Source organism: Gossypium hirsutum, chromosome D08, assembly GCF_007990345.1.
Source record: "Gossypium hirsutum isolate 1008001.06 chromosome D08, Gossypium_hirsutum_v2.1, whole genome shotgun sequence".
Lineage (NCBI taxonomy): Eukaryota > Viridiplantae > Streptophyta > Magnoliopsida > Malvales > Malvaceae > Gossypium > Gossypium hirsutum.
The window spans coordinates 7,161,649-7,188,961 of NC_053444.1; the positions used below are offsets into that span (position 1 = coordinate 7,161,649).

General features: G+C 34.2%; 4 protein-coding genes across 11 annotated transcripts; 2 read left to right on the forward strand and 2 right to left on the reverse strand.

Moving 5' to 3' along the window:
• Positions 1-897: 897 nt before the first annotated feature.
• Positions 898-1,824, forward strand: LOC107890555 (tubulin alpha chain-like). Its single transcript, XM_041099708.1, has 2 exons — positions 898-970; positions 1,045-1,824. Exons 1-2 carry the CDS (start codon positions 935-937, stop codon positions 1,696-1,698), a joined length of 690 nt encoding a protein of 229 aa, XP_040955642.1. The 5' UTR covers positions 898-934; the 3' UTR covers positions 1,699-1,824.
• Positions 1,825-3,587: 1,763 nt separating this feature from the next.
• On the forward strand, positions 3,588-7,372 carry LOC107915706 (ADP,ATP carrier protein 1, mitochondrial-like). 2 transcript variants are annotated; one of them, XM_016844839.2, is made up of 4 exons: positions 3,588-3,780; positions 5,606-6,074; positions 6,182-6,553; positions 6,822-7,372. In XM_016844839.2, the coding sequence occupies exons 2-4, from the start codon at positions 5,607-5,609 to the stop codon at positions 7,116-7,118; spliced, it is 1,137 nt and encodes a 378-aa protein (XP_016700328.1). In that variant the 5' UTR covers positions 3,588-3,780; position 5,606; the 3' UTR covers positions 7,119-7,372. The 2 variants fall into 2 exon arrangements, with proteins under 2 accessions (XP_016700328.1, XP_040955643.1); XM_041099709.1 differs by lacking the exon at positions 3,588-3,780 and adding an exon at positions 3,789-3,999.
• A 2,726-nt stretch (positions 7,373-10,098) lies between these two features.
• On the reverse strand, positions 10,099-11,194 carry LOC107915715 (uncharacterized). Its single transcript, XM_016844850.2, has 3 exons — positions 11,039-11,194; positions 10,683-10,949; positions 10,099-10,605 (listed from the first exon to the last, which is right to left on the reverse strand). The coding sequence occupies exons 1-3, from the start codon at positions 11,093-11,095 to the stop codon at positions 10,402-10,404; spliced, it is 528 nt and encodes a 175-aa protein (XP_016700339.1). The 5' UTR covers positions 11,096-11,194; the 3' UTR covers positions 10,099-10,401.
• Positions 11,195-18,749: 7,555 nt separating this feature from the next.
• On the reverse strand, positions 18,750-23,849 carry LOC107915725 (pentatricopeptide repeat-containing protein At1g63330). 7 transcript variants are annotated; one of them, XM_041099714.1, is made up of 6 exons: positions 23,586-23,848; positions 23,342-23,439; positions 21,094-22,972; positions 20,780-20,848; positions 19,386-20,274; positions 18,750-19,308 (listed from the first exon to the last, which is right to left on the reverse strand). In XM_041099714.1, the coding sequence occupies exons 2-3, from the start codon at positions 23,343-23,345 to the stop codon at positions 21,129-21,131; spliced, it is 1,848 nt and encodes a 615-aa protein (XP_040955648.1). In that variant the 5' UTR covers positions 23,346-23,439; positions 23,586-23,848; the 3' UTR covers positions 18,750-19,308; positions 19,386-20,274; positions 20,780-20,848; positions 21,094-21,128. The 7 variants fall into 7 exon arrangements, with proteins under 7 accessions (XP_040955648.1, XP_040955649.1, XP_040955644.1 ...); XM_041099715.1 differs by having other exon boundaries at positions 23,581-23,848; XM_041099710.1 differs by having other exon boundaries at positions 21,094-23,439; positions 23,586-23,849.
• Positions 23,850-27,313: the final 3,464 nt, after the last annotated feature.

The following is a 27,313-nucleotide window of genomic DNA, read 5'->3' on the forward strand; positions in this document are numbered from 1 at the left end:
TTTCTTTTTCTAATTGAGAATTTTCATTATGACATCATTTGGTATCCTTTTATTGGAGTAATTGGAATTTTTTTCTCAATGTGTCCAAATAAAGAAAGTTCCAATTTCTGATTGAAGATCCAAATTTACTATTATATTCCTCTACATAGCTATTTTAAGTTTGACAGTTTAAGTAGAGAACAACTGTTAAGGATCTCCAGCATTGTTGCTATTGATCTCCTTCCATTTTTCTGCAGTTTATTCTGGACTATTTTTTACAAGCTGTACCCTTGCTTGTGTACATTCTATGTTTTCTTGTAGGTTATAATGTTAATTCAAACTTTTATTTATCTAAAGCTGCTGTAATTGCTTTATGTGGACAGGCGGACATTTGCCAGTTAGGCATGGATCAAAGGAAGGTTAATGCGCTTGCAAGAGAGTACTGTGATGACATTAAGAGGAAAAACAAACAAATTATTTTGTCTCATCGTATTGTCCTACTTCAATATCTATTTTGGTTCTTGAGATCAATTGAATGTGGGGAAAGACTTTTTCAAATTTAAAAACTTTGAGATGCTTGAAGAGTTGGACATAAGTGACAACCAGATCATAGTTTTACCCGAGTCTTTCAGATTATTGTCGAAATTGAGAGTTTTCCGAGCTGATGAGACTCCCCTGGAAGTTCCACCAAGAGAAGTAATCAAATTGGGTGCTCAGGTAATGCTAATCTAGCTACAAATTTAACTTGCTGGGACCTTTCCTGTTTGATTTCTTATGAGCTACTAACTCATTCAACTTCTTTCTACATTAGGCTGTTGTTGAGTTCATGGCTGATCTCATTGCCAAGAGGGATACCAAGGCAGCAGCACCAAAGAAGGAGAAAGGTTTTTGGTTCAGGATTTGTTCGATTTGTTGGATGTTCCAGACCACAAATACAGACGACAACATGTAACCAATGAATTACACTAATCTCAACAGGCTGGTCTCTCAGGTACAATAAATGATGGCTTTAATTTGATTGTTTGCATTGTATGTGTATACTTATGATGTTTGGATCGTTTACAGGTTATTTCTTCCTTGACTGCATCTTTGAGATTTGATGGTGCTTTGAATGTGGATGTGAATGAGTTTCAGACCAATTTAGTCCCATACCCTAGAATCCATTTCATGTTGTCTTCATATGCACCAGTGATTTCCGCGGAAAAGGCTTACCATGAGCAACTATCAGTAGCAGAAATCACAAGCAGTGCATTTGAACCAGCTTCAATGATGGCCAAATGTAATCCACGCCATGGGAAATACATGGCTTGTTGCTTGATGTACAGAGGAGATGTGGTGCCTAAAGATGTGAATGCTGCACTGGCAACAATCAAAACCAAAATGACCATCCAGTTTGTTGATTGGTGTCCCACAGGGTTCAAGTGTGGCATCAACTACCAGCCTCCAACTGTGGTACCTGGTGGGGATTTGGCCAAGGTTCAAAGGGCAGTTTGCATGATTTCAAATTCTACTAGTGTTGCTAAAGTGTTCTCAAGGATTGATCATAAGTTTGATCTGATGTATGCAAAGCGTACATTTGTGCATTGGTATGTCGGTAAAGGTATGGAGGAAGGTGAGTTTTCTGAAGCTAGAGAAGACTTGGCTGCTCTTGAGAAAGATTATGAAGAAGTGGGCTTGGAATCTGGTGAAGGAGATGAAGATAAAGGGGATGAGTACTAGGCTAGAATATAGAGTAAAATCTGCCAATGGACTTATTGGTCAGCTAATAAAAATGGGTTATTTTGTTTGCCTTCTCTATTGTATCAAACTTCAAAACATATTTTAATGGATCTTTGCTTAATTTCATATGCTCTAACTTACAGTAATTTCATATGCTTCAAAAAGTAATTTCATATGAAACATTGATGTAGTAACTATATTATATGATTATGAAATATGAAAAGTTGGAAAGTTGAGCATAAAATAGTAAAGTTTTAAACTATAGGGTTTAAATTATAAATATTTCAAAACTTGAGTTTTAGGACTAATTTACATTATTTGAGAATTTACAATTTTCAAAATAGAATATGAGAGTTTAACTATTCAAAAATCAAGAACTAATTTTTGGAAATTTTGACAATTTTAGTTATAAGGACAAAATTATAAAATCTGGAAAATTAAGAAAAAAAGACTGTTTTGCAAAACTATACGAAATAAGCTTTAGGACGGAACTCTAGAATAAGAAAATTTGTTTTTGAGGAATTAAATTGTAGACTATTAAAATTTGGATTACAAGGATTAAATTGTAAAAATATAAAATTAAAATATAAGGGGCTGTTTTCTTTGGCAGTGAAGAGAGCATCTCCTCTATTGCTTTGAAAGCTTCCTGTTTTGTTTCTTCGACAGTGAGCAGAGCCTTATCAGTTTGAAAAATGTATTACGAGAAAAAAATTGGTAAGATATTTTCCTTAAAAAGACCTTGATTTAACCTTTTTTTTTTTGAATAACGATTTCCTTTAGTAATTCATTTTTCACCAAACAAACATCGTAAAACAATAAAAATGTTTTACGAAAAATATTTTACATGCAAACAAACGAACCCTAAGTGATATTATGATTACAGGAAATTGATTTAAGTGTCTCATGTTGTGCTTCAAATCTCTGTATGCTTTATACTAACATCTTTCTCTACGAGTCTTGTAGGTCTACCAACCAAACTGCTTCCAACTTTAGAGTTAGGGTTGATTGGACGTTGATTGAGGGACAATACTTTCAATTGTTGGAAAATCAATCGACTATCTGATGAACGATACTTCAAAATTTTACTTGAAAAAGCCGTCATCAATAATATTTTTATTTTGTTATTTGGAGATGATATAACTCGAAGAATAAATTTCTAATAAAAAATAATATATTTATGGAAAGAAAGAAAACAGTAGTAACAGCCAAACAAGTCATTGATAAAGTAATAATGACGACTGATGAAATCAAATTCTTCCTTCCTTTTAGAATTGAAGCACAAAAAAGGAGTAGAAAGGAAAGGAAAGAAGCAAAACCAGTAGTAAGCGCGGAAGATATGATTTGAATCTGTTAATTTAATGCTTAGAAGAATAAAACCTCACCTATAATTTTCAAATTCCAAAATATATGGTTACATAATCGTGGAATGGAAAAGTAAGATGCTGCAGCAGCCAGCCACTCAATTTTACATCTTTTAAGGGGCCCATTACTCCTTTTCCAAACAACAGAGTGCTGCATCACTTCATTTTCTTTCTTTTAATATATATATTTTCACGATGAGTCCTCAAATTATGGTTTTTATTTTAAATTAATCCTCAAACTATTTTAATTACATCTTTAAACCATCAGTGTTATATCTATTAAATTTTTTAACTATTAAAATCGTTAACTTAACCACTATATTTGGAAGTTAAATCTGACATCACATTTACCAATTAACTTAATGATTTTAGTAATGAAAAGGCCTTATTGATATAATCTTGATAGTTAAAATATAGGGACTAGTTTAGAATGTCCTAACTTAATTTTTTTTAAAAAATCAGTATTTAGTATAATTACATATTATTAATTAAATTATTTAAATAATTAAAATAATACCTACAGCAAATGGGCCTGGCCTCCCACTCACACAAACATAGCGCCAATAAAAGGGCACGAGGGTTCTTTTCAAAGCCGTGCTTCGTCTTTCCTCTCCTCTCCACAAAACAGTTGAAAATATCTCTCTCTTCACTTTCTTCTCTTTTCAACGCAGGGTGAAAGGCGGGGAGGCCGTAGACAATCTCTCTTGCGCTCTTCTCGTAGGTAAAAACATTTTACTCATAAATATCTCTAAAATATCAGACCTGCTGTTCTCCATTTTGGCTTTTACCTCTTCTGCTTGATATATACTCTTTACTCAAGTTTTAGTTTGCCGTACATAACTTAGATCTGTTTATCCTCCGTCCCTTTTGGTTTGAAATAATTTTGCTCACGTTTGATCTGATCTGAAAAGCACATTGCTTTTTCTTTTCAGATCTATCGGTATTTACTGCTCCTTTTTCTCTTTTAGTGCAAATCGGTGGTGTGGAAATCTATAAAACTTGTTATTTAACCCTCGTTTACAGTTAGATTCTTCAGATCTGTTTATTTTGCTTACTGGTCCTGTATCTGCGTTGTCAAAGATTGTTATATATAGTTGATTGCTTTGCGTTATTTTTTGGTGCTCTGCCATTTACCTTATCTGCTTGCATGCATATGCATATGGTTGATCAGGTGAAATGTCTTCATTTTTGGTGTTCTGTAACTTCGTTAGTATATTGAATAATATAGTAGTATAGCTATCTATACGTGCCAGACTACGTTATGTGCTTGTAATTTCCAGTACCATTTAGAATAGGGATAATGTAACTTTTGGCCCTTGAACTTGGCAAGTAGTTCAATTTTGACCCCTGAACTTGAAAATTGTTATTTATTTAAACACGTTCTGTTAATGACCCTGAAAAAAAAGGGATTATGTAACTTTTGGCCCTTGAACTTGGCAAGTAGGTCCACATTGGCTGCTGAACTTTTTTGGTCCATTTTCATCCCTAAACTTGAAAAATATAAAAGTTTGATGATGGGGCACTCTTAAGTTTGAAAAATAAAATTTTTTAGATGATATGTGGTACAATCTTAGGGTGTTATATTTATTGTTTTAATAATCGAAGTCATGGTTGAACAGGTTAGACTTCTAGTTCTTGATTCAATCAGTTTGACTGATTTGATCTTTGAACTAACAATAATTAAATAAATAATTAAAAATCCTTAAAAAAATTAAAAATAAAGATAAAACCAGACTTCCTTGGCTTTTTAGATTTTAATGAATTTTTAATGAATTATTTAAATATTGTTGGTTTGACAGTTTGAACTGCTTGAATGAATTTTGGACGAAAACCTGTTCTGCCATCGGTTGGGTTATATGAGATTTTGAGATTGTACCTTAATTTTTTTTATTTACCTGATGTTGTGGCACAACCTCAAAGTGCAATTTTGTCGAACTTTAGATTTTTCATGTACAGGGATCAAAATGGATTTAGTTTTCAAGTTCAAAGTAGACCAAAAAAAATATAGGTATCAAAGTAAACTTAGTTGTCAAGTTTAGGGGCCAATGTAGAAGTACTTGCTAAGTTCAAGGGTTAAAACTTACATTATCCCTTTTTTTCATGCTCATTAACAGAATGAGCTTGAATGAATAACGATTTTCAAGTTTGGGGGTCTAAGTGGATCAAAAAAAAGTTTAAGGGCAAATGTGGACATATCTCTTTAGAATATTTTGATTGGCATTGTGGCTCAGTATATGGTTTAATTTTTTTCTACTAATAGTGGTTATTACATGTTTTCTGCTTAAAATTGATCGGATAATTAAGTTGAATTGACGAGTTGTTCTAAGTACTTGGGTGTGTTTTGTTATACCTGCAGGATATTCCATTAGTTTGCATTGTTGCACCTTTCCCTTTAATTGTTTTACGTTACCATGCATGAATTGAATGACTGATATGTTTGTAGATGATTTTGCCCAATTTTGTGTAACACATTTCTACTTTTGTATTTCATTGTACTTTTTTTTGTATGTTAATGTGCTCATTTGCATTCTTGCGTGGAAAAACAGAATGGATCAGATTCAACATCCAACTGTCATGCAGAAGGTAGCTGGCCAGCTCCTTTCTTCTAGCATTTCCCGAGATTTTCAAGGGTATGATGGGTCTTTCAGGAGGCCTGCCCTATACCAAGGACATTTTGCATATGGGAATTATTCCAATGCTGGAATGCACTATCCTATTGTTCCATCAACAGCTACCGCCATTTGTGTTCAAGCCCCTGCAGAGAAAGGATTTACCAGCTTTGCCATTGATTTCCTCATGGGTGGAGTTTCTGCTGCTGTGTCAAAAACAGCTGCTGCTCCGATTGAGCGTGTTAAGCTTTTGATACAGAACCAGGATGAAATGATCAAAACTGGTAGGCTCTCTGAGCCCTACAAGGGTATCGCTGATTGTTTCAAGCGAACAATGAAAGATGAAGGAGTGGTTTCTTTGTGGAGGGGAAACACTGCTAATGTTATTCGTTATTTCCCCACTCAGGTAAGCACTTGTAGCTTCTTTTTTTTTTTTTAATCTTTGGTTTTGTTGTTGAATATTTTTTATTGCTTGAATGTTTTATGCTGATTGTTTTGTTCATTTTGCAACAGGCCTTGAACTTTGCTTTCAAGGACTACTTTAAGAGGCTTTTCAACTTTAAGAAAGACAGGGATGGTTACTGGAAATGGTTTGCTGGAAACTTGGCATCTGGAGGTGCAGCTGGTGCTTCTTCCCTTCTTTTTGTCTACTCCTTGGATTATGCTCGAACCCGTCTTGCCAATGATGCAAAGGCTGCAAAGAAAGGAGGAGAGAGGCAATTCAATGGCCTTGTTGATGTCTACAGGAAGACCTTAAAATCTGATGGTATTGCCGGTCTTTACCGTGGTTTCAATATTTCATGTGTTGGAATCATTGTTTACCGTGGTCTATACTTTGGAATGTACGACTCCCTGAAGCCAGTGCTTCTCACTGGAGATCTGCAGGTTGGTATGATGTTTAAATTTGTGTAAGAGGTTTTTCACTTTATAACTGTGACATTGATCACAATTCCCACTGCACTGCATTCTATGTTAAATTTTGTGTCATATGGTCTATTTGCTTATTAGATGGTATATATTTTTCTACATTAAAATTTTACTAGCACAATGGTTTTAATAACTCTTACCAATATCTGATTGAGCTTCTAATGCTACTTCAATAATGTAATGTTGTAATGACATCTTGCTCTCTGTTTCCCTCTGAATATTACAGGATAGTTTCTTTGCTAGCTTTGCTCTTGGTTGGCTCATCACAAATGGTGCTGGTCTTGCATCGTACCCAATTGACACTGTGCGTAGAAGAATGATGATGACCTCTGGTGAAGCAGTGAAGTACAAGAGCTCACTCGATGCATTCTCTCAGATCTTGAAAAATGAGGGAGCCAAGTCTTTATTCAAGGGTGCTGGAGCTAACATCCTTCGTGCCATTGCTGGCGCTGGTGTGCTTGCCGGATATGACAAGTTGCAGCTCATTGTGTTCGGAAAGAAGTACGGATCCGGTGGTGCTTAATATCTCTTTTTCATTTTTTACTTGTTTATGTTTAGATGGTGATGAAAAGCTCGACTACCCAGAAATTTATTTCGGCCAAAAACTTCAATAAATAATTCTAATTTAGTGAGAGAGATGAGAGAGGGGGTTTTAAACCCTAAACTATTTATATTCTCAGATGGAAATTTTGATTAAGAAATACTGGTGGCTAATGCCCCCAGCCCCTGTCGGATTTTTATTTGTTTTGATATTTGGAAGTTCTAGTTCTGTTTTAATGTGGGACGTCATCCTCATTAGTGATTATATTATCCTTGATATCATCAATGATAATTGTTTAATGGCCGGCAATTAGCGCGTGTTTTAAGAATTGCTTGTGCTAAAAGTTGTCCGAAAAAGCTATCTAAGGTCCCTTAGGGTTTAGTAGTGCCAAGAAATTATTCGTATTTTAAAAAAGAAAAGTCAAAATTTTTATATTTTTTTAAAAGCATTGGTGTTAAATTATATTTTTATTTTTTAATAACATAGTACTTTTTCTACTTAACTATAAATATGCTAAAATTATTAATTATTTTTTTAAAAATAATAAAATGTCAATATTTAATTATAAATATTTAATGGTTATATTTAAATATTTAAAATATAATTTATATATTCTAATTAAAATTTATAAATAATTAATGTTTAGTGTTTAAAAATATTTAAAATTTATATTTCATGTATTAAAATATTAACAAGTTATAATAAAATTATTTTATAATCTTACTAAAACATAATAATATTAATTAATTTAAATATTATTTAAATAAATATTTGTTAATTAATAGTAATATGTCTAAAATAGACATTTTATTTTTTAAAATCACATTTTAACAACAATATTAAACACTCACATCTTAAATTAAAATTTTCTAAAATAATTCTTAAAAACACTTTTTTACAATAATTTTCATAAATACTTTTAAGAAACATTACTAATTATTTAAAAAGTTTGCAAGAGAAGTAGGAGTTTATGGATTGACCCTTAAGCTAAATTTTTAAAAAAATTCAAGAGTTCAGGTCATGCTTGGTTCAGTTTTCCTAGGTGACTCGTTTCTGTAATTATTACTAATAAAAATATTTATTTAAAATTAATTATAAAATACATCAATTTTGATATGATATTATTTTATTTTTTTGAATAGTGACTCACGTCCGCTGGTTGGTAGTTTAAAACTTAACATAATTATGCTATTACAATATTGGTAGTAGGGTTTATATACGTTTAACTTGTATCTAGTTGGGTTTATTTAAACCTAATTGGTTCTTGATGGAAACTATTAACTAAACTAATACATGGCTGTCGTCCACTTATGTACTGACAGCCAATAGCCAGACCTACCAAACTGTAATTATCTAAGACCTTCCATCCAACAAAATGCCTCAGTTACCTTCAAAATTTTGTTGTCTTGCTCTCATTTCCAAAAAGACAACAATATCAAGTTTTAGCTTGTTAACTCTGCTAATCACCTTGCATTGTTTTAAATCATTCAAACCCGTTTCTGTTCCACACTAGCAAAATCTCATGTTATAGAGGAGTTAAGAGTCCCTTTAGATGCCCATTGCGCCCCTTTCCCTTGCCTCTTCCTTCCATCCAGATTCTTTATCTTAGGTTTAGTTTTGCTACTAACTCAGGCACTCCTGTAGCTGCAACTCTTTCCCTAGAGGACTCATCTATTTCATTAATTACTGCCTGCAGAACTTCAAGTATGTTAAAAAGTTTCCCTATTCAGCTACTAATTCATAACTCTTCTTCACTCTGTTCTATTAACTCATTTCTCTTTTACATAATCTTTTTTTAAAAGATAATTTTTAATAGTAGGGTAGTAACTAAGCCTTTAAGGTTTGAAGCAACGACCAAGCCATTGAGAATTGTGAACCTTCAACATTTGGACTAACACAGAAACATCCATAGACCCACATGCGTTTCTATTCCTTGGCTATGCAAACACCTCACTCCAAATTTGATTCGATTTCTCTTAAAGAGCTCATGAATGAACAAGCAAAGCAGAAAAAAGAAAATATATACCTTTTGTTCCTCTTCGAAAAAACAACCGTGTATCCCTTTGAAAAAAAACGTCTATTTTCCTAAATAATTTATTAAAAGAACCATTCTCATAAAAAAAAAAGGGAAAGAAATTAAGGGTTTCAACTCTCATGTAGCTTCTTTTACATTACCATTGACTTTTCTCCCTTGCTTACTGCTTCAGTTGTGTGGTAAGGTACTAAGGTTTATAGCCAGATGGTGTTTGAAGTCTGAAATCCGGCTCTCCTTTCAATGACCTTTTGTTTTTTTATGATTTTATGATTTTATTATTAATATAATATAAATTTTTAAAGTTCACATAATAATAAATTTTAACTCTTTATATTTTGATATTTATTATTTTAATTTTAATTTTTTAAAATTTAATTCTTAATTATCTAATTCTTTTTACTTTACTTTACATAAAAAATATAAATTATCTTTTAAAAAAATGGTGTAAATAAATTAAAGTGTTTCGACTAAACTGATGTTAAATCTTATAAAATCACTAAAAAGTAAATCAACGAAAACCAAATCATCTTATATAAATCATCTCAACCCTCAGTTTATATCAAGAAAAAAGACAAAAGACAAAAAAGAAGTGAAAATAATGATTTTGAGTTTTAGGTATTTTCACTCTTAGTATATTTCTAATCAAAAAATTATATAATAAATTAAAAGGTCATAAATCAAATCAAAAGTAGAAAGGGAGTTTAAAATTATATGCCAATCTGAACCCATTCTTCTTTCGTATGATTATATGAATGATTCCCACAAACTCAAAACAAATGCAGACTAAACGGGTAGCCATTAATGCCACCTTTGGCTTTGGGTGGGGATGACTGACTACCAAATGAAGTCAAAAAGCCCCTTTTCCCCTATGCTAAACCTGTTTCCTTTATGCATTTGGTATCATTGTTAGAAGCAAGATCCAGAGAATGAGAAAAGCAAAATCTTTTTTAAGCTTTATGGTACTAACTACTAAACACCTTTTCCACCATTCCTGGCTCAAAAACCACTCCCACCATTCAACATATCTATATCAAATATACGCAATCCCCAAAGTTTAGAGCTAACGAAATTTAACTTAAGGCGGCTATTCTAAGGGGCTAATTTGAAAAACCAACAGCTCCCCATTTAAGGAGCATGGAGAACATATTAAAAATATCTACTTGTTTAAAATCTGTTCAACAACAAAAGAGAGGTGCATGCATGCATGATCAAATTATACATATCAAGTTTTTATTTTATATTTGAACCAAGGCTGAGGCTGAGGCTGCTCTTTGCCTTTCCATTCCATTCCGTTCCTTTGTGTTGTTTAGAGTGTTTCCCTTTGACACATTGCTTCACAAATTGTTTGATTCCTTTCTTGTGCCCCTTCTTCTCAACATGGACCGCTTCCCTCTTCTTCTCTTCTTCCAATTCTTCCTCCAACTGCACACACAGCTGATTCAAATAAAAAACCATCGTCAGATCACTAGTTACACATGCATCATATATCATACCATATGATTTAATAATACCTTGAGTAGGCGGTCCTCTACTTGGTCCAGCCTCTGAAGGAGCGTTCCTTTGAGCTGAGTCTCCACCATGACATGATCAATGGGACGACAGTACTTCTCCAGGGACTTGGCGGTTGGGGAGAAATCGATAGATGAAGGATGACCCTCCGTACATGTGCTGCCCAACGTCCCACTTGATGGGGTGGATGCGCTAGAGCTCCTTGGGCTTGGAGACCTGTTATAATTACCATTACCATGGCTCCCTCTCATTTCCTCCAACTGCCTTACCTGATCATTCATATCAATATATTATCAAAGCCATGCAGCATGCAAATGAAAAACCAACTCACTTAAACACCAAGATTATAACACCATACCATGTTGTCTACTCGATCTAGTCTAGACAGAACCGGTTCTTCACCAACGATACCCATCCAGATATTCAGTTTGGTTTTCACGGGAAATGATGTATAATGAATTTGGTGACCAGGAGAGCAGTCGTTCGAGATGTCTTAACAACAAGAGTGATAATGTTAGAAATATATATTATAACTATAGATGCAATCTATATTATTACACGTGGGAGCTTCCTAGCAAAGTGTAGGATGTGGCATGATTCTAGTGTTGCACGTGTTAGAGCAACGGGGACCATAACCATATTGTCAGGAATTCATGATGGATAACGATAAATGATAATTTACACGTCGTAATGCAATGAATGCAAGGTGACCACGTGCCATTGCAGACCATATCTGTCTTGTATTTATGTTTGTATGTATGTTATGCATGTGCGTATAACTGTACGTATGGGCTGATGCTATTGCTAGACAAAGCCAGCCAAATACCAAGAATACTACTAGTAAACTTTAAAGCAGTTCTTGCATGTAGTTGCCAGGCCCTGGAATGTAATGAACTAAAGATCCTTCTTGCTTCATCAAACAAATAGCATGAGGTTGATGTTTAAAAGCAACACTTGTGATCTAAATAATAATTGTTGGTAATGCAAAATTGTTGAGAATTTAGTGGAGGTTGTTGACGATTTTGTAGAGATGTGGTTATGGATCTTTTTATAAAATTGTCTATGCCTTTTTACTGTATCACCCTTCTATTATTAGTATAAATAGAGGATTAGTTTCCTCATTTTTTACACACTGAATAGAGAAAAGAACAATTCTCTCTGAAAACATTTCTCTCCTCCATTTTCTGTGTGTTTTCTTTACAAACTAGTCATATTTTTTGTTCCCTAATAATTTTAGGGAAAATTCTGTTTAGAAATTTAGATTTTAAGCGGGACCGATTATGACCCTTCTAAATTTTCCTGGGAATTGTTCTTATTGTGATTTCTCGAGAAGAATAATACCAATCGAGTTCCATCTTCTATATTCGTTTGTACGAATATCGAAGGATTTTGTTGACCGCTTCTGGGAGTACTAACGTCCAGAGTGTGAATACTGTAATAAGATATAGGAATATGAAGCGGCATCCGAAAGTATACGGGTCGAGTTGTAATATAGTTTTTACAATGGGGTATGTGGATACTCCGAGGATCCTACCCAAGGGAGGCGAGTGCTAGGTCAATTCTAATCTAAACACTAGAAAGATCTTGTTGACACCATTTTTTTGATAAAACGGGGTCGACTTGGATTTTGAAAACGAAAATTAAAATGGGAGTCGCCACTGATCCATTTTGATGAGGTGTGATCGGGTCACCTCATAAAGTGGTTGTTTCTAATAAACAATTTAATTTTATTAAAACAACGATTTTGGTCCACGAAATTCAGAAAAATGAGTTTGGGAGTTGGTTACGTACGAGGAAGGATTAGCACCCTCGTAACGCCCAAAATTGGTACCTAGTTGATTAATTAATGTCTTAGTCTCGAGAATTAGAAACTTTAAAGGGATTTAAAATACGATCCTTTATTGAAATGTATAAATCAAATTACCCGTTAAGACCCTCTCATTTCGGAGAGAGAAAATGTCACACCCAATGAGTTAGGGCATGATATTTCACTTCCTCAAAAATGAGCTTGTCCAAAAAACTTGTGCAATAAAATTTAAAAGGATATTCAATTGTTTAAGTTAGATGAAAAAATCGGAACCCAATACGTTAGGGTACAATTTCTCAAAATTCTAAACATTGAATATTGCCTTTATTATTTTTTAGAAAAATCCTCGTCTCGAGAAAACGTGTCATATCCAATGCATTAGAACACAACGTATTGAATTTCCGATAATGAGCTTTCTATTTATGTTTTTTATATTAAAGAGCGTTTTCGATTATTTAGATTCAGCGAAGAAAATCGGAACCCAATATGTTAGGGCTCAATCCTCTCGAATCTAAACATGAATTTTTGCTTATTTTAAAACCATGATTTATATATTAAATAAAAACACGAAATGGTAGAAATAATCGCGGTATTAATATGCGTAACGAAACAATAATGAATATGATAATGTAAGCATAATTAATACGAACAACAAAATTAAGATAAATAAATAAAAGAGACAAATCAATTATAATAACAAGTAGATAAATGAATAGAATTAAAACGTTTTTAAAATAATAATAGGCACATAAATAAATAAATAAATAATAACAATAAAGAAAATAAATAAAATTATAAAATGTGAAAATATATATGTACGTATGTATATTATAAAAATGTGTGTATGTACGTATTTACAAAAAAAACTATAAAATATAAAAGATATATATGCATGTGTATATATATATGATAAAAGTTTGAAATAAAAGGATATGTATAAGCAAATAATAATAATCAATCATACAATAAGATAAATATATTTCAGATTTAAACAAATGAATATAGGAATATAATAAATAATAATGATAGTTGTGATAATATTAATAATAAAAGTAATACTAATAATAATATTAATAATAACAAAAATAATAGTAATAAAAGTAATAAAAATAATAATACTATAGTAATGATGACGTTAATAATAATAATAATAATATAAATAATAATACTACTAATAATAAAAATAATGATAAAATAGCAAAGATATGAAAAAGGGACTAAATTGAGCTAAAAACAAAATTTCGGGGCAAATTAGAAATAAATAAAAGGGAAAAAGACCGAAATGAACGTGTGAATAACAAGGAGGGGCCAAATGGGAAATAATCCCCATCCTCCAAAACGCGCAGGTTCAATAGGGGCTAAACTGGAAACCAAAACAAATTAATGGGGCCAAATTATAAAAATAATGGGGACTATATTGCGCTAAGGCGCAAAAGAGAAGGGACCTCGTGCGTAAATATCCCCTCCCTCATGAAAACACGCGGATCCTAGCTGCGTCGGGTCGGGTAATCGGGTCTTACGCAAAACGGCGCCGTTTTAGCCATGGTTGCTTAAGTTCAAAACGACGTCGTTTTATACTTAGTATAAATATAAAAAATAAACCCAAAAAATCAGTTTCTATCCCATTTTAAAAACAGAGAGCTTTTCAGCTCTCTCTCCCTCTCAAATCCGACCATGGTCCGGCTTAGGTTTCCGGTGCGCCTCCGCCGTAGCACCGCCGTGGGCGGCGGCCGGAGGTGCAAAACTGAACCTTTTTGGTTCCTTTTTGAAGCTAAATGCCTCTAGGACACGGATCCAAGGTAAAACTTCGAGAAAGATGAGCCCAAGACCCGAAAATGAGGAGAAACCGCTTGTCTCTTCCTCCTCCGGGGCGGCGCAGGTAAGGTTTTCTTTTTCTTTTTTTGTTACTTACTGTTTAGTATAAAAATAAAAAATAAAAATGGACAGAAGAAAAAAAAGTGAATCTAAAAACTTTAAAAACTCTTTTTTTCTGTTTTTATTTCTGATGTTCGTGACCAAGAGTCCGACCGTTCGTTTTTACAATAATCGGCTTTATAGCCAAAAAAAAAGAGAAAAAAAATAAATCCCTTTTTCCCCTGTTTGTGGTCTGTTTCTGTTTTTGGTTGCGTGTTTGTAGGTTACTGTGGCGGGCTGCAGAGGCAGAGAGTAGGTGCGAATGGGACGTGATGAATGGCGGTAGCAGAGGCAAGTGGGGGTACGGCGCTAGGGCGGTGGCAGAGACTAGGGTTCTGAAACCCTAGTTTTCACAGGGTTTGGGCCATGTTTGGGCCTATTTTTGTAAATGGGTTTTGTGTTTTATGTTTGGGTTTATTTTCTGTAAAATGGACTGTTTTGGTTGGTTACTAAGCCCGGGCAAAATTGGGCTTATACAAATCTAATTAGTACTTTAAATCAGTTAGAGTACGAAAACATAAAAATGGTTGTTTAAGGGTTTTTATAATAATAAAACAAAGTAACAAAAAAGAAATGGACTTCAAGAGATAGAAAGGTAGAATAAATTAAATCTTGATTTTGGGTGATTAGCTCGCTTCGGTAATCTCCATCAACTGTCATTTCGGGTTTTTCGTCGATCAACTAGTCGCTACTCTGGTAGGATCTTCCGATCTTCCACTAACATAAGGAGTTAGTAAGAACTACTTATCTTCCGACCTCACAGTCTAAACTGGCTTGGGGTGAAGGTGTTCATGGATGGATCATACCATTTTTGGGTTAATTCCCACCTTGATGGCTTCTCGGGATTGTCAAACCTAGGGTTTATTTCACGTTCTTCCTTTCCCAAACAATTGATCCGTGAGTAACCCTACAAAATAGTTAACAAATCATTTATCCACTCGTTAATCCCCTATAAAGGGATTAGTTCCTCATGGCTTTCATAGACAACATAAAATCGATGTAAAGAGAAAGCATGCTAATTAAATCAATAAGATAGAGTAAATGAAATAGCCTAATTATATTAAGATTAATCACAAATCCATAGAGTTTGAATGCTTCCACAATTTAGACCTCTTGAAATCAACAAGTACAACTAAAATAAATCTAAAACCTAATAATGAAATACTAAATTAAATTTTACACAGAGAATTTAAGCTAAAGGAATGATGTCCATAACAAGTGAATAATAAGCCTATTTATAGCCTTCAGGTGGCCGTCATCCTTAACCCTAGATTAGTTGATGTTCTTGAGCTTTAAATTTAATTATGCAAACCAAAATGCCCCTGCTTCGTGTTTTATTTATGTCACAGAATTGATGTCGTGACACATCAGGACCTGTTTCGCGATAGAGATGACAGTATACTCCTCCTTGAGACGTCTTCAGGGGTATTTCACGACACCCTTAGTCCGTGTCGTGACATCAAAGGTAGAGTTGAGCTTTCTCTATTTTGTTCCTTATGTTGCGACATCAAGTCATCCGTGTTGTGACATAGCGACCAATATTCGTTTAGCATGCCTTCTAATGGTCTCCTGCACACTTACAAAGTATGTTAGCTCACCCTTAGGCCTCATTTGGCCCCTAAGGTTAATAAAAGACTCAATCCACATATTTTATTGAATATAAATAAAACTAAGAAAACTTAACTAAAACATAACAAAAATGCTTGTATTCAAGCTCCTTAAATACGAAAACTAGTTTAATTTGCTACACCGAATTATGGAAGATCATGTGTTAACCTTGGGGGAGACGACGTCCATTACACGGTTACACCGATCAGGGCGGATTCATTTCTAAGGTAGTGGATTTACCATGGTATAATAATTTCTGACTTCATATTTAATCATTTATTTTTTTCTAGTCAGTGCTAATAGATTTGTTTTGATGTAGATTATATTTCCAACAATTTATAAACGAATTACTACTTAAACATGTCTACCTCGATCAATAAACCACAAGCACATGTAGTCGAAAATCCAGATGACTTTATAGCTGTTGTGGTTTCCGAAGTAAACATGATCGAAAATAGCACCAAGTGAATTGTAGACACAGATGCCTCTAAACATTCTTGTGGCAACAGAGAAATATTCACCGAATTTGAAAAGGTAACTGAAGGTGACCAAGTCTATATGGGCAATTCAAGCACTTCGGAAGTACTTGATAAAGGAAAAATTTTACTCAAACTCACTTCTGGTAATACTTCGGCATTGAATAATGTTCTATATGTACTTGCCTTTCATAGAAATTTGATTAGTGGTGGTCTATTGAATAATGCAAACATTAAAATAGTCTTTGAATCCAATAAGCTTATACTTTCTTGAAACGAGATTATATAGGGAAAGGTTATTTATGTGGGGGCTTATTTATGATTGAGATTATGTTTAATAATAAAAATAAAGTCATCACTTCTGCTTATATTATTGAATTGTTTGATATGTGGCATGCTAGATTAAGACATGTGAATATACATTCTTTGAAGAAACTTGTAAAAATGAATCTATTGCCTAATCTAGATAATAGTAGCCTTAATAAATGTGAAATCTATGTTGAAGCCAAGAGTGCTAGACCTTCCTTAAATCCTATCACTGATAGAAAAACTGAACTTTTGAAATTAGTTCATATTGATCTAGCAGACTTTAGAAACACATAAAGTAAAAATGGGAAATGCTACTATATTACCTCTATAGATGACTACTCTAGGTATACAAAGGTCTATCTTTTAAGAACAAAAGATGAAGCTGAACAAACATTTCTATTTTATAAAGCAAAAGTAGAAATCCAACTTGATAGAAAAATAAAATGTGCTAGATCCAATAGAGGGGACAAATATGACATTAACTTCATAAATAGGTTTGTGAGAAAGACGGAATTATACATGAATTTTTCGCCCTCTATTTTCCACAACAAAATGGTATAGCTGAAAGGAAAAATATAACCTTAAAAGAAATGATGAATGCTTTACTACTTAGTTCTGGTTTACTTGATCACATGCGGGGGGAGGCTGTACCTACTACGGATCACATCCTTAATAGAATGCCTCATAAAAAAATTAGATTGTACCCCATACGAATTGTGGAAAGGTTATGCCCTTAATCTAAAATACTTGAAAGTGTGTTGTGTTTGGCAAAAGTAGGCATACTTGTTTTTAAATAAAACTCTATTGAGTCTAAAATTGTTGATGTTGTTTTTGTTGGTTATGCTCTGAACAGTGATGTGTATAGACTTATGTCTTTGCATGATTCTTTCATATGTGAATCTAGATATGTTGTTTTCTTTGAAAATATCTTTCTTCTAAAGAAATTTATTGCAAATCCTAAGACACAATTAGATGAGCATGTTTCTTCTTTTAGTACACATAATAGAGATATTCTTAATGATGATGTGGAACCTAAAAAGAGTAAAAGACAAAGAAATGCCACTAGTTTCGGACTTGATTTTCTTACTTCTTACATAACTGAATTTAATGATTTAGACTTAATAAATGATTCTATTGCTCATGTTTTTTTGATATATGAGGATCCAAAACTTACGATGAAGCCCTAAATTCAATAGATGCTAGTTTTTAGAGAGATGCTATTAATAATGAGCTTGAATCTATTAAGTCTAATCACACTTGGGAATTAGTAGATTTGCCTAAAGGTTTTAAACCTATTAGTAATAAATGAGTCTTTCGAAAGAAACTTAGACCTGATGGGTCAATACAAAAGTATAAGGCAAGACTAGTGGTTAAAGAATTTACTCAGAAATTTGGAGTTGATTATTTTGATACATACTTTCATGTGACTAAAATCCCTGCCATTCATGTTTTGTTTGCTTTAGCTTTCATTCATAATATGTTGGTACATCAGTTGGATGTAAAGACAACTTTCTTGAATAATGATTTGGATGAGGAGATCTATATGGAGCAACCTCCAAGATTTGTGACATCTGGTATGGAAGATAAAGTTTGCAAACTTAAAAAATCAATGTATGGTCTCAAACAAGCTCTAACAACAAATTTTGAATATTTTAATTATATTTCGAGCAAACTTAAAAGACAATATTCAATCAATATCCATTAAGCCGGGTATGAATCCAGAGCTTGTTATTCTTCAGGCTCAGGTTGGCTTAAATACGGCCCTATGTAGGCAAACTTGTAATTTAATTAGAAATAGATTTTGATCAACTCAATTTTACTTCTACACTCGGAAACCATATATACACATATAGGGCTTGTCCAAAGTGTTACATCACACTCCTGATAAAAACAGGACAGCATACGACCATATCCTGCACATGATGTGAATTCAGGTACAATTGAAGACAGCAATATTATAACTCATTCCCACCTTTCCTATTTGCAGTCTTTTGTGAACATAACAGTATGATTCCACACTGGTGTACATGTAGCCCGTTAACTCTAGCGGTGGAGGCATCATCCGCGCCCACTACACAACAGAAAATGGTGGCAAGCAGAATTGACCCCTCAACCTTATCTATATGTAATATGTCTCAAAGGGATTTCTATTGCCCTTATGTTCTATAATAAATTGACACGCACCAATCATTCTACATAAACACAGTAACATCATCTACAAAAGTGAAACATTTTGCTTACGTCAAAGATATGACGCTTACATCGAAGAAAACAGTATTTTTTTTTTGGCATATTGATCAATGCTATCAAATCGTTGCCATCCTGATCAGGATTGATGCATGTCTAGTGTATCTATGGATGCAAAAATGTCCACCTAGATCATTCCTGGACAGTCTCTGGTGTTTAGTACCAGGCCATGGCGTACCATCCTGCATAATCCATCCTTCTTCAAGGAACTTTCTGTGTCTTTGCAACAAGCCCGCTAACTCAAACTTCAAAGTCTTCATCTTCTATCTGTAACAGAAACAAAGAAGCAAACATGATGAAAATTTTTATATGTAGTGATATAGCACAACCAAACTGACCCTTACCTTCAAAGCTCTATGATCTTTAAGAAATGATGGTTGAACTTTATCCTTCGGCTAGTCAATCTTCCATGTAAAATACCATTCTGGAGCCCAGAGCTTAACGTTATTTCTTGCAGAAAGGTACCCATTTCCTGGCAAACTCTGATGTCTCGTACAGTTCTTCAAAAGTTAACATAGCAGCACCATCATCAGAAACATAGCGAGAGACCTTGTCAACTGGGTAATCAACAGCAAGAATGGATAGTAGAGTGATGGCTGTCACAAGTGGAGGCTCCTTTAATGGGTCGAAAGTAATCAAAAAAATGTCAACAGCAGCTAATTGCGATGGTTTTCCTTCACGATGGTATCTGTAATAAATCCAAGGAACTGAAATCAAAAAACAAGAAAAATCACAGGTACTGAGTTGACACAACAGCTTAAAATATTAGTGGGAATTCATGAGATCGGCAGGAAGAAACATTCCACCTTAATGCAAGCCTAGCAAGATAGGTTTCTGGGTTAACAGGAAGCCATTTGGGGTACTGATCCAATATCCAAGATATTGCAAACCAAATCTAACATATCACAGATATCAACTACAAAGCATAGGGATTTGGAACAGGGTTTATTATTCAATAGTGCAAGAAAATGCAGAATGATCCAAAACAAACCCAATACAGGGACAACATTGTCTTCCAGTTGTGTCTCTCTTACTGCTGATTGCCAATTCTCAATCTCCTGCCTAAAGACAAAGTGTCCCTCAAGCCAACCATAAGACTGGTTAACTACTGAAGGTCCAATTCACCCCTGATCGTCTGAAGAAAGTTCTGATTGGTTCGACTATAGAACCTAGCCTTGGGCATTGGGATGCCGTTTTTGAGATGAAGGCTCAGACAAGTATGGAATACCCTTTCTGCAAAAGCAATAAGGCACATGTATCACATATAACCATACAAATAAATCTTTCGGGTCTAATTACTGAGTTTTGATTTCCAACATCTTCCCAAATACTTTTACCAAGTATAGAGAAAAAGATAATAATGATAATAAGCACAAAGTAAAAAAATCAACCAACAAGAAAATCTCTTCTCCTAACCTTTTCAACAGGAAAAAAAAAATCCAAAAACACAAACTAGAACATTTAATTTCTTCTGATTGTAAAAGCTTCAGACTCTCAGTCATATATGAAATAATTAGCAAAAAATTTACCAAAGCAAATTGATTTAGTCATGCCTCTCATGGTATGAGATCATTTTCATAATGGTCTTTTCAAAATCTTCAAATGCCACTCTCAACGAGCATTTAGCCAAGGAAGCAGCGGACCGTGTAGCAAAAACAGAAATTTCATGCAAAACTTGTTAAATTAGCCTAGAACATCAACTAGCAATATGAATCTATTCACATAGAAAAGCTTATACCAGAATCATAGAAACTTAATTGAGCCAAAGAAATCTTTCATGTGCCACGACCATGAAAAAGAAATTAACCTGCATAAATATTATAAAAAATAAAATAAAATCAAAAGTGACTCTAAGTAAATGTATAACAGAACACATTATTAAAAAAAAGTAACTGAAATATTACTTCAAGTTCTATTTTGATTTCTATCATAACAAGTCATTACACACTTCTTATGAAAGATATTCTATCAAACTAACATAGAACATTAAAATAATATATATAATTAAAATTTTCAGATAATATCAATACTGAAAAGAAGCCAGTGACTTACCATTCCGTTCTTTCATCATTTCCTCAGTTTTCTAATCATGTGAAGGCATGCCTATAAGCAGCATAATCGGGCAAAAGATCATTCCTTATCATTTCAGTGAACAACTCAAGGGCTCTATCAGCATTGCCAAGTCTTCGGTACCCAGCAATTAGAGCAGTATAAGTCACCACATCAGGGTTGATATCTCGTTTTTTCATTTCAGAAATTAACGAGTTTACCACATCCATACGATGTACATTGCAAAATCCATTGATTAGACAGGTGTAGGTAACAACATTGGGTGAACAACCTTTTTGAGGCATTTCCCTAAATAAAGCCCAAGCCTTCCTCATATCTCCAACTCTACAAAATCCATCTATAATAGTAGTATAAAAAATTGTATCAGGAATCAAACCCCTTCCTAGCAAGTCCATAAACAAGTTCCATGCTTCATACATATTTCCACTCTGGCAGAATAAGTTGATAAGAATTGTATATGTATAAATAGTTGGTGTGACCCCAAGCTTTAACATTCTAGTGTACAGCATCATGGCCTTCTTAGGGTTCAACTGTTTAGCAAATCCATCTAATATGATGTCATAAGGAGCATCATGAAGAATATCCTTCTTAAGCATTTGGGGAAGAAGTTCCCAAGCTTTTTCTACACTGCTTTGCTTACAGAGCCTCTTAATAATTCCGTTATACGTATAGGAGTTAGGAAAAATGCCAAGCTCATGCATTTCATTTATAAGTTTCAAAGCTTCCTCCAAATGGCCTGCATTGCAATACCCGTCAACAATTACATTGAAAGTGAAGACAGTAGGTAAGACACCCCTTTGCAGCATAATATTGAAAAGTTCCCGGGCTTTATCTAAGGGCCCCATCTTACAGAATCCGTGAATCAACCTGTTGAAACTGTTTGCAGTAGGAATTAAGCCATTGTTGATCATCTCATTAAAAAGTTCCATGGCAGAATCCAGATCACCTTGAAGACAAAGGCCCTTGAGCAAGGCACTGTAAGCAACTAGGTCAAACTCATATCCAGAAGTACAAAAATTACGGAACAACTTCAGTGAAACATCTGCCCGTCCGCTCTTACACAGCCCATCAAACAGTGAGGTATAAGTAACAATTGAAGGCTTCATGTCATTGTGTTTCATCTCATCAATAAAATGAAAAACTTTCACAAAATCACCTCTTTTACAAAACCCATCAATCAAAATGCTATAGCTATGAACATCCGGTAAAATTCCACAACTCCTCATTTCTTCCAAAACCTTTGAAGCTTCATATGGTTCACCTTTTTGGCAAAACCCGTAAATAACAGCATTATAACAGAAGCTATTGATAGGCTTGTTTCCAGATCTCAAATCCCGAATGACATCTAGAGCAAATTCAACATGACCAACTCTACATATCCCACAAATATATGTACTGTATGTTACAACAGATGGATTTATTCCATCTCTTTCCATCTCCTCCTTAAGTTTAGTTGCCTGTTCGATGTCTGCTCCCCTCCCATAATATCCTTTGCAATAAAAGTTCATCATAATTGTATAGGTGTAAACATTAGGTGATGGCCCAGAGTTCTTCATTTCTTCAAACAGTATTCTCATAATTTCCCCTCTATTTGCTTCTAGCAAACACTTTAGCAAGAAGTTGCATGACATGATACTTAGTTCAATCCCAATTGTTTTAGCCTCCAGGAAAACATATACAGCATTCCCAAGCATCAAATTGGATGCAAACACCTTAATGAGCACATTAAAGACACTAGTTGATCTATGAACATGCTCAGGTGAATCTAACAGATATGGTAATAATTCAAACACATCATTCTTAACTCCTTCATAGTAACAAACAATATCTCTAAGCAACGCATGTGCTTCCATCTGCATCCCTGTCATAGCAAATATATGAATAATGATCCGAAAAGCATATATTGAATGATCAAATCCATACATCTTTACAGCATTATGAAAGCTAATTTTCCTTGCTGCACACCAATTCAATGATTTAAATACCCTAACAACTATGGGAAAAAGACTGGGGTTTCTACAAAATTTGAACCTCTTCTCAGGAACTTGGACTTCCCCAACTTCATTATTATCACTTTCAACCTTGGGAATGCAATCAAAGTCATGGTCTTCCATTAACAATGCAGATGAGGAAGCATAATACACCCTTAAAAGACGTTTCTTATGGTGAACAACAATTTGTCGAAGCAAACCAGATTGAAGGAAACATAATTTTGAGTAAGACCAAATACCCATTAATACTCGGACAGAAAGTCACCAACAAACTGCTTTTTCCCATATGATAGACCACTATTCAAACGTCTTCAGCACCATGCTTTAGAGGAGAAAACTAGCAAAAATTTTAAACACCCATTAATATGCTATCGGCGGGGAAAATATCATGCTTGAGAGAATTCAAATTAAAAATTGACTTGCTTTTAAAGAATCGAAATAAGAATATAAGGGGCGAGGGGGGGGGAGCTGAAAATACCTCACCTCAATACAGGACGGGTTATTTTAAGCCAATATAGAATAAGAATTGAAGAAGGGGTTTCACAAAGGGTTTTTTTTTTCCTTAAATAACCCTTACGAGTAGGGAGGCACCGCTTTTGAGCGAGTTCAAAGAGTACACTTGAGCTGAAACAGCTTCTGTTTGGGTTTTCTTTTGTTTGCGCGCCTGTTATAACCTTAGGGCTGCATTGTTGGGCGTCTAATACCTGTCTGTGAAACTATTAGGAAAGAAGGTGGGGAATATATCAAGAAATGCAGATATCCGTTAAATATGGCAAAATAAGGCCTATTGGCCGATTTTTTATTTTTTCAATTAGGGCTTTACAGTCGGATTTTAAATTAATTAGGGATTTAAGTCAATTTAGCTACAAATTGGATGTGCTTTCCGGCCAATTCTTCATTGTTTTTGAAAAGTGTTAGAGTAAAAATACTTTTAAAAAATATTTTTGAAAATTTTGAGTATTTGGTATTGCTGTCAAAAAGTACTTTTGAGAAATAAAATGTTCATTTTAGACATGATATTATAAAGTAATAAATATGTATTTAAATAATGTTCAAATTAGTTAATATTATGATATTTTAGCAGAAATATAAAAAATATTTTATTATAATTTATTGTTAATATTTTAATATATAATATTAATTTTAAATATTTTTAAGTAATTAATATTAATTATTTATTAAATTTAATTAGAATATATAAACTATATTTAAATATAATAATTAAATATTTGTAATTAGATATTGACACAATTGTATTATTTTAAAAATTATTTTTTATTTTTAATTAATGCTTTTAACACATTTGTATTATTTTATTTTAAAATGTATTTGAATATATAACTCATATTAGATATTAACATAACATAGAAAACATAAACCTAACAAATTAAAACATTACATATATTTGGATTAAAGTTTTAGAAAGGGATAATATTTATATATCAAATATAAATACTAAAAATTTTGGGAGAAGACGAAGGTTAAAAATGTAAATAGAAGCCAAAATTACTTTTGACTTAAGAAAAAGTTAAAATTTTCAACTTCTCCATATGCCAAAAAGTGTTTTTTTTTTAAATTGAATTTTTTTTGAAATGATGTCTGTTCTTTAATGCTTTTAAGGGAAAAACACTTTTTATTCCAAAAGTCCATCTGAGAAGCATTAAAGAACGGGGCCTAAGTCAGATTCTAATGGTTTTCTGAATGTTATCGTCAATGGCAAAATATATATATATATACTTAACGGTAACTTTTTTTACCCTATAAATATCCCTCAATTTTTTTTTTCATTCACATCCTTCTCTCAACTTTCTCAATCTCTCAAACTTTCTCGTTTTTAATATTTTTTTGATATTTTTATTTAAAAATATTATTTTTTTAATTATCTCATTTTTATTTGTTTGAATCGACTTTTCACAAATGACTGCCTCTCTAATCCACTTCAACGACAAGTATATCTCTGCCGCCAATTTAGCGATGGTAAGACCAAAATTTAAATTTCGTTAATTTCAATAATGTTAAATTTAATTTTTTTTATTATAATTATAATTTTTCTATTGTTTAAATAGGTGAATGATCGTGTTCTAGAGGACTTTATCCATAATATGGGGAAAGCCTGTGATCCTTGAAATTCGCGGATACTTGCAAACAACCAGGTTCTTACACACGTCCCATATGTCCGAGGGCTGCAAACTCGATTTGCAACTAATTAGCACGTTGGTGAAAAGATGGAGGCCTGAAACACACATTTTTCGCCTTCTATGCGGCGAGTGTACAATCACACTCGAAGACGTAGCACTACATTCAGTTTGACAATGGATAAGCCATTCATCGCAGGATCTGCAATCGTTCCGAGAAAAGTGATCCTCTGTTAATCACTATTGAGGAAGGTCCCGAACAAGTTCGAAGGTGGTTGGATATTGATGAACTGGTTTAAAGATAATTTCAACGAGCTCCATAAAGACCCTAAAGACCAAATAAAGGAGGTGATACAACAATACGCTTGAGCATACATCATGAGGTTAATCGGGGGCATTTAATGCCTGAAAAATCTCGAAATTTGGTGCACTTAAGGTGGCTACTACGTCTAGTAGACTTCAATGAGTATGGAAAACTAAGTTGATGATCTGTCGTATTGTTCATGTTATACCGGGAGATGTGTCGAGCCACGCTACCAAGTGCGGCATCGACCAGTGGTTGTTTGCTCCTGCTGCAGTTGTGGGCTTAGTAGCGAATATTGATTCTACGTCCCAAGGTGACCAACCCATATATGTTCCCATTGGTGACGAGCTAAACATCATTTATTAACAAATACATAGTTTGCATAGTATTTTTTATTATTATACGTTTCAACTAACATATCACTTGTACAGGTGAAACCATGGGCCGAGCTACGTTGGATTGCTCGATAATTTAGAAGATATTAGGTTGTTGTTAGATCAACTCTCAGAAGCTGAGGTTAGTTACCTATTCTTTTGAACCTATATTAATTACGTAATTATTGGTAAAAAAAATCATAAATAACGATATTTACAATTTTGCTTTTCAGCTTGAATGGATGTCGTATGCCGACATCGATGTCATATCCTGTATTCTGTTGAAAGTGTTGCGCAATCAACAGATGTGAGATGTAAATGTGCCGTTGATAGTATATGTGACGGTGGAAATGCACGAAATAGAACATGTGTTGCAACAATTCATGTGGAGGCAATGAATTCTGCGGCCACTGCAAGACCTGTAAGATCTACACAAAGTGGACATGCGGAAGAATGACAACATCGACTGTTCGAAGCGGCACGAGGAGCACATCGAGGCGTGGGGATGTAGGATGCAATATATACCCATTCGTGAACAATTTTTCTCAACATACACGATAACAGTTGATGATTACTTGGCAAGGTTCATATTTATCGGTAAGTCGTATCTGCCATCACCAGAGGAGAGAAGTTGGCAAATTTGGGCAAAGAGGTCATGTCGACTACCACAGCATATCAAGAGGAGACGCGATCGCACGAAGGGTTCGTTATCCGTTCTAGCAGAAGATGTGTCGCCTATAGCTACGCAATATCTAAGTCACTTTGGTCCAGATATTCCCTTTCAATTAAGTAACCATGTGTTTTATTCACAAGTACCATCGCACTACGGACAACTGTCGCACGTAATCGGTTCTTCTATTCCTGCAGGTACATACTTCGCTTCACTGACATCCCCCGCATACTACACCCTTATGTAGATATCGATGCTAAACCCTATGTTGGGACAGACACCAACGTACCCGTTGCCACCAATACAAGCGCCTATATAACAATCAATGGCGATGTCGATGCCCGATACCTTTTCGACTTACCCAAGATTTAGAACACCTCATGGTTTCACACCTATAGTGACTCAAACACCATGCACATCACTATTTTATGGGTGTGGCTCATCATTACAACCAGTGGACGAGGGAGTGACAGATACAAGATGGCAAACGAGGACAACGTAACAATTGACCACAGAGGAAGATGATGACTGTGTCGATCCCAAAGATACGATTGCACAAGGGGTCGTGCTAGCTACGTACTCAAGTGGTGATGACAAGGAGGAGGAAGTATATAGGCCCGAACCTCCGGATGCTACTCCAGGTGCACCTCCGTGGTATGGTCTGTTGTATGCAGAAATCCTCCACGCAACCGTCATCCACCACCGTGTGACACACATTCTCCCTGACG

Bases quoted from the DNA above. Each gene is read 5' to 3' on its own strand.
- LOC107890555 (XM_041099708.1), top strand. From the start codon at position 935: ATGAATTACACTAATCTCAACAGGCTGGTCTCTCAG. The intron at 971-1,044 runs GTACAATAAATG...GATCGTTTACAG, and splicing joins TCAACAGGCTGGTCTCTCAG to GTTATTTCTTCCTTGACTGC.
- LOC107915706 (XM_016844839.2), top strand. From the start codon at position 5,607: ATGGATCAGATTCAACATCCAACTGTCATGCAGAAGGTAGCTGGCCAG. The intron at 6,075-6,181 runs GTAAGCACTTGT...ATTTTGCAACAG, and splicing joins TTCGTTATTTCCCCACTCAG to GCCTTGAACTTTGCTTTCAA. The intron at 6,554-6,821 runs GTTGGTATGATG...TGAATATTACAG, and splicing joins TTCTCACTGGAGATCTGCAG to GATAGTTTCTTTGCTAGCTT.
- LOC107915715 (XM_016844850.2), bottom strand. From the start codon at position 11,095: ATGGGTATCGTTGGTGAAGAACCGGTTCTGTCTAGACTAGATCGAGTA. The intron at 10,950-11,038 runs GTATGGTGTTAT...ATGAATGATCAG, and splicing joins TAGATCGAGTAGACAACATG to GTAAGGCAGTTGGAGGAAAT. The intron at 10,606-10,682 runs GTATTATTAAAT...TATTTGAATCAG, and splicing joins TAGAGGACCGCCTACTCAAG to CTGTGTGTGCAGTTGGAGGA.
- LOC107915725 (XM_041099711.1), bottom strand. From the start codon at position 23,345: ATGGGTATTTGGTCTTACTCAAAATTATGTTTCCTTCAATCTGGTTTG.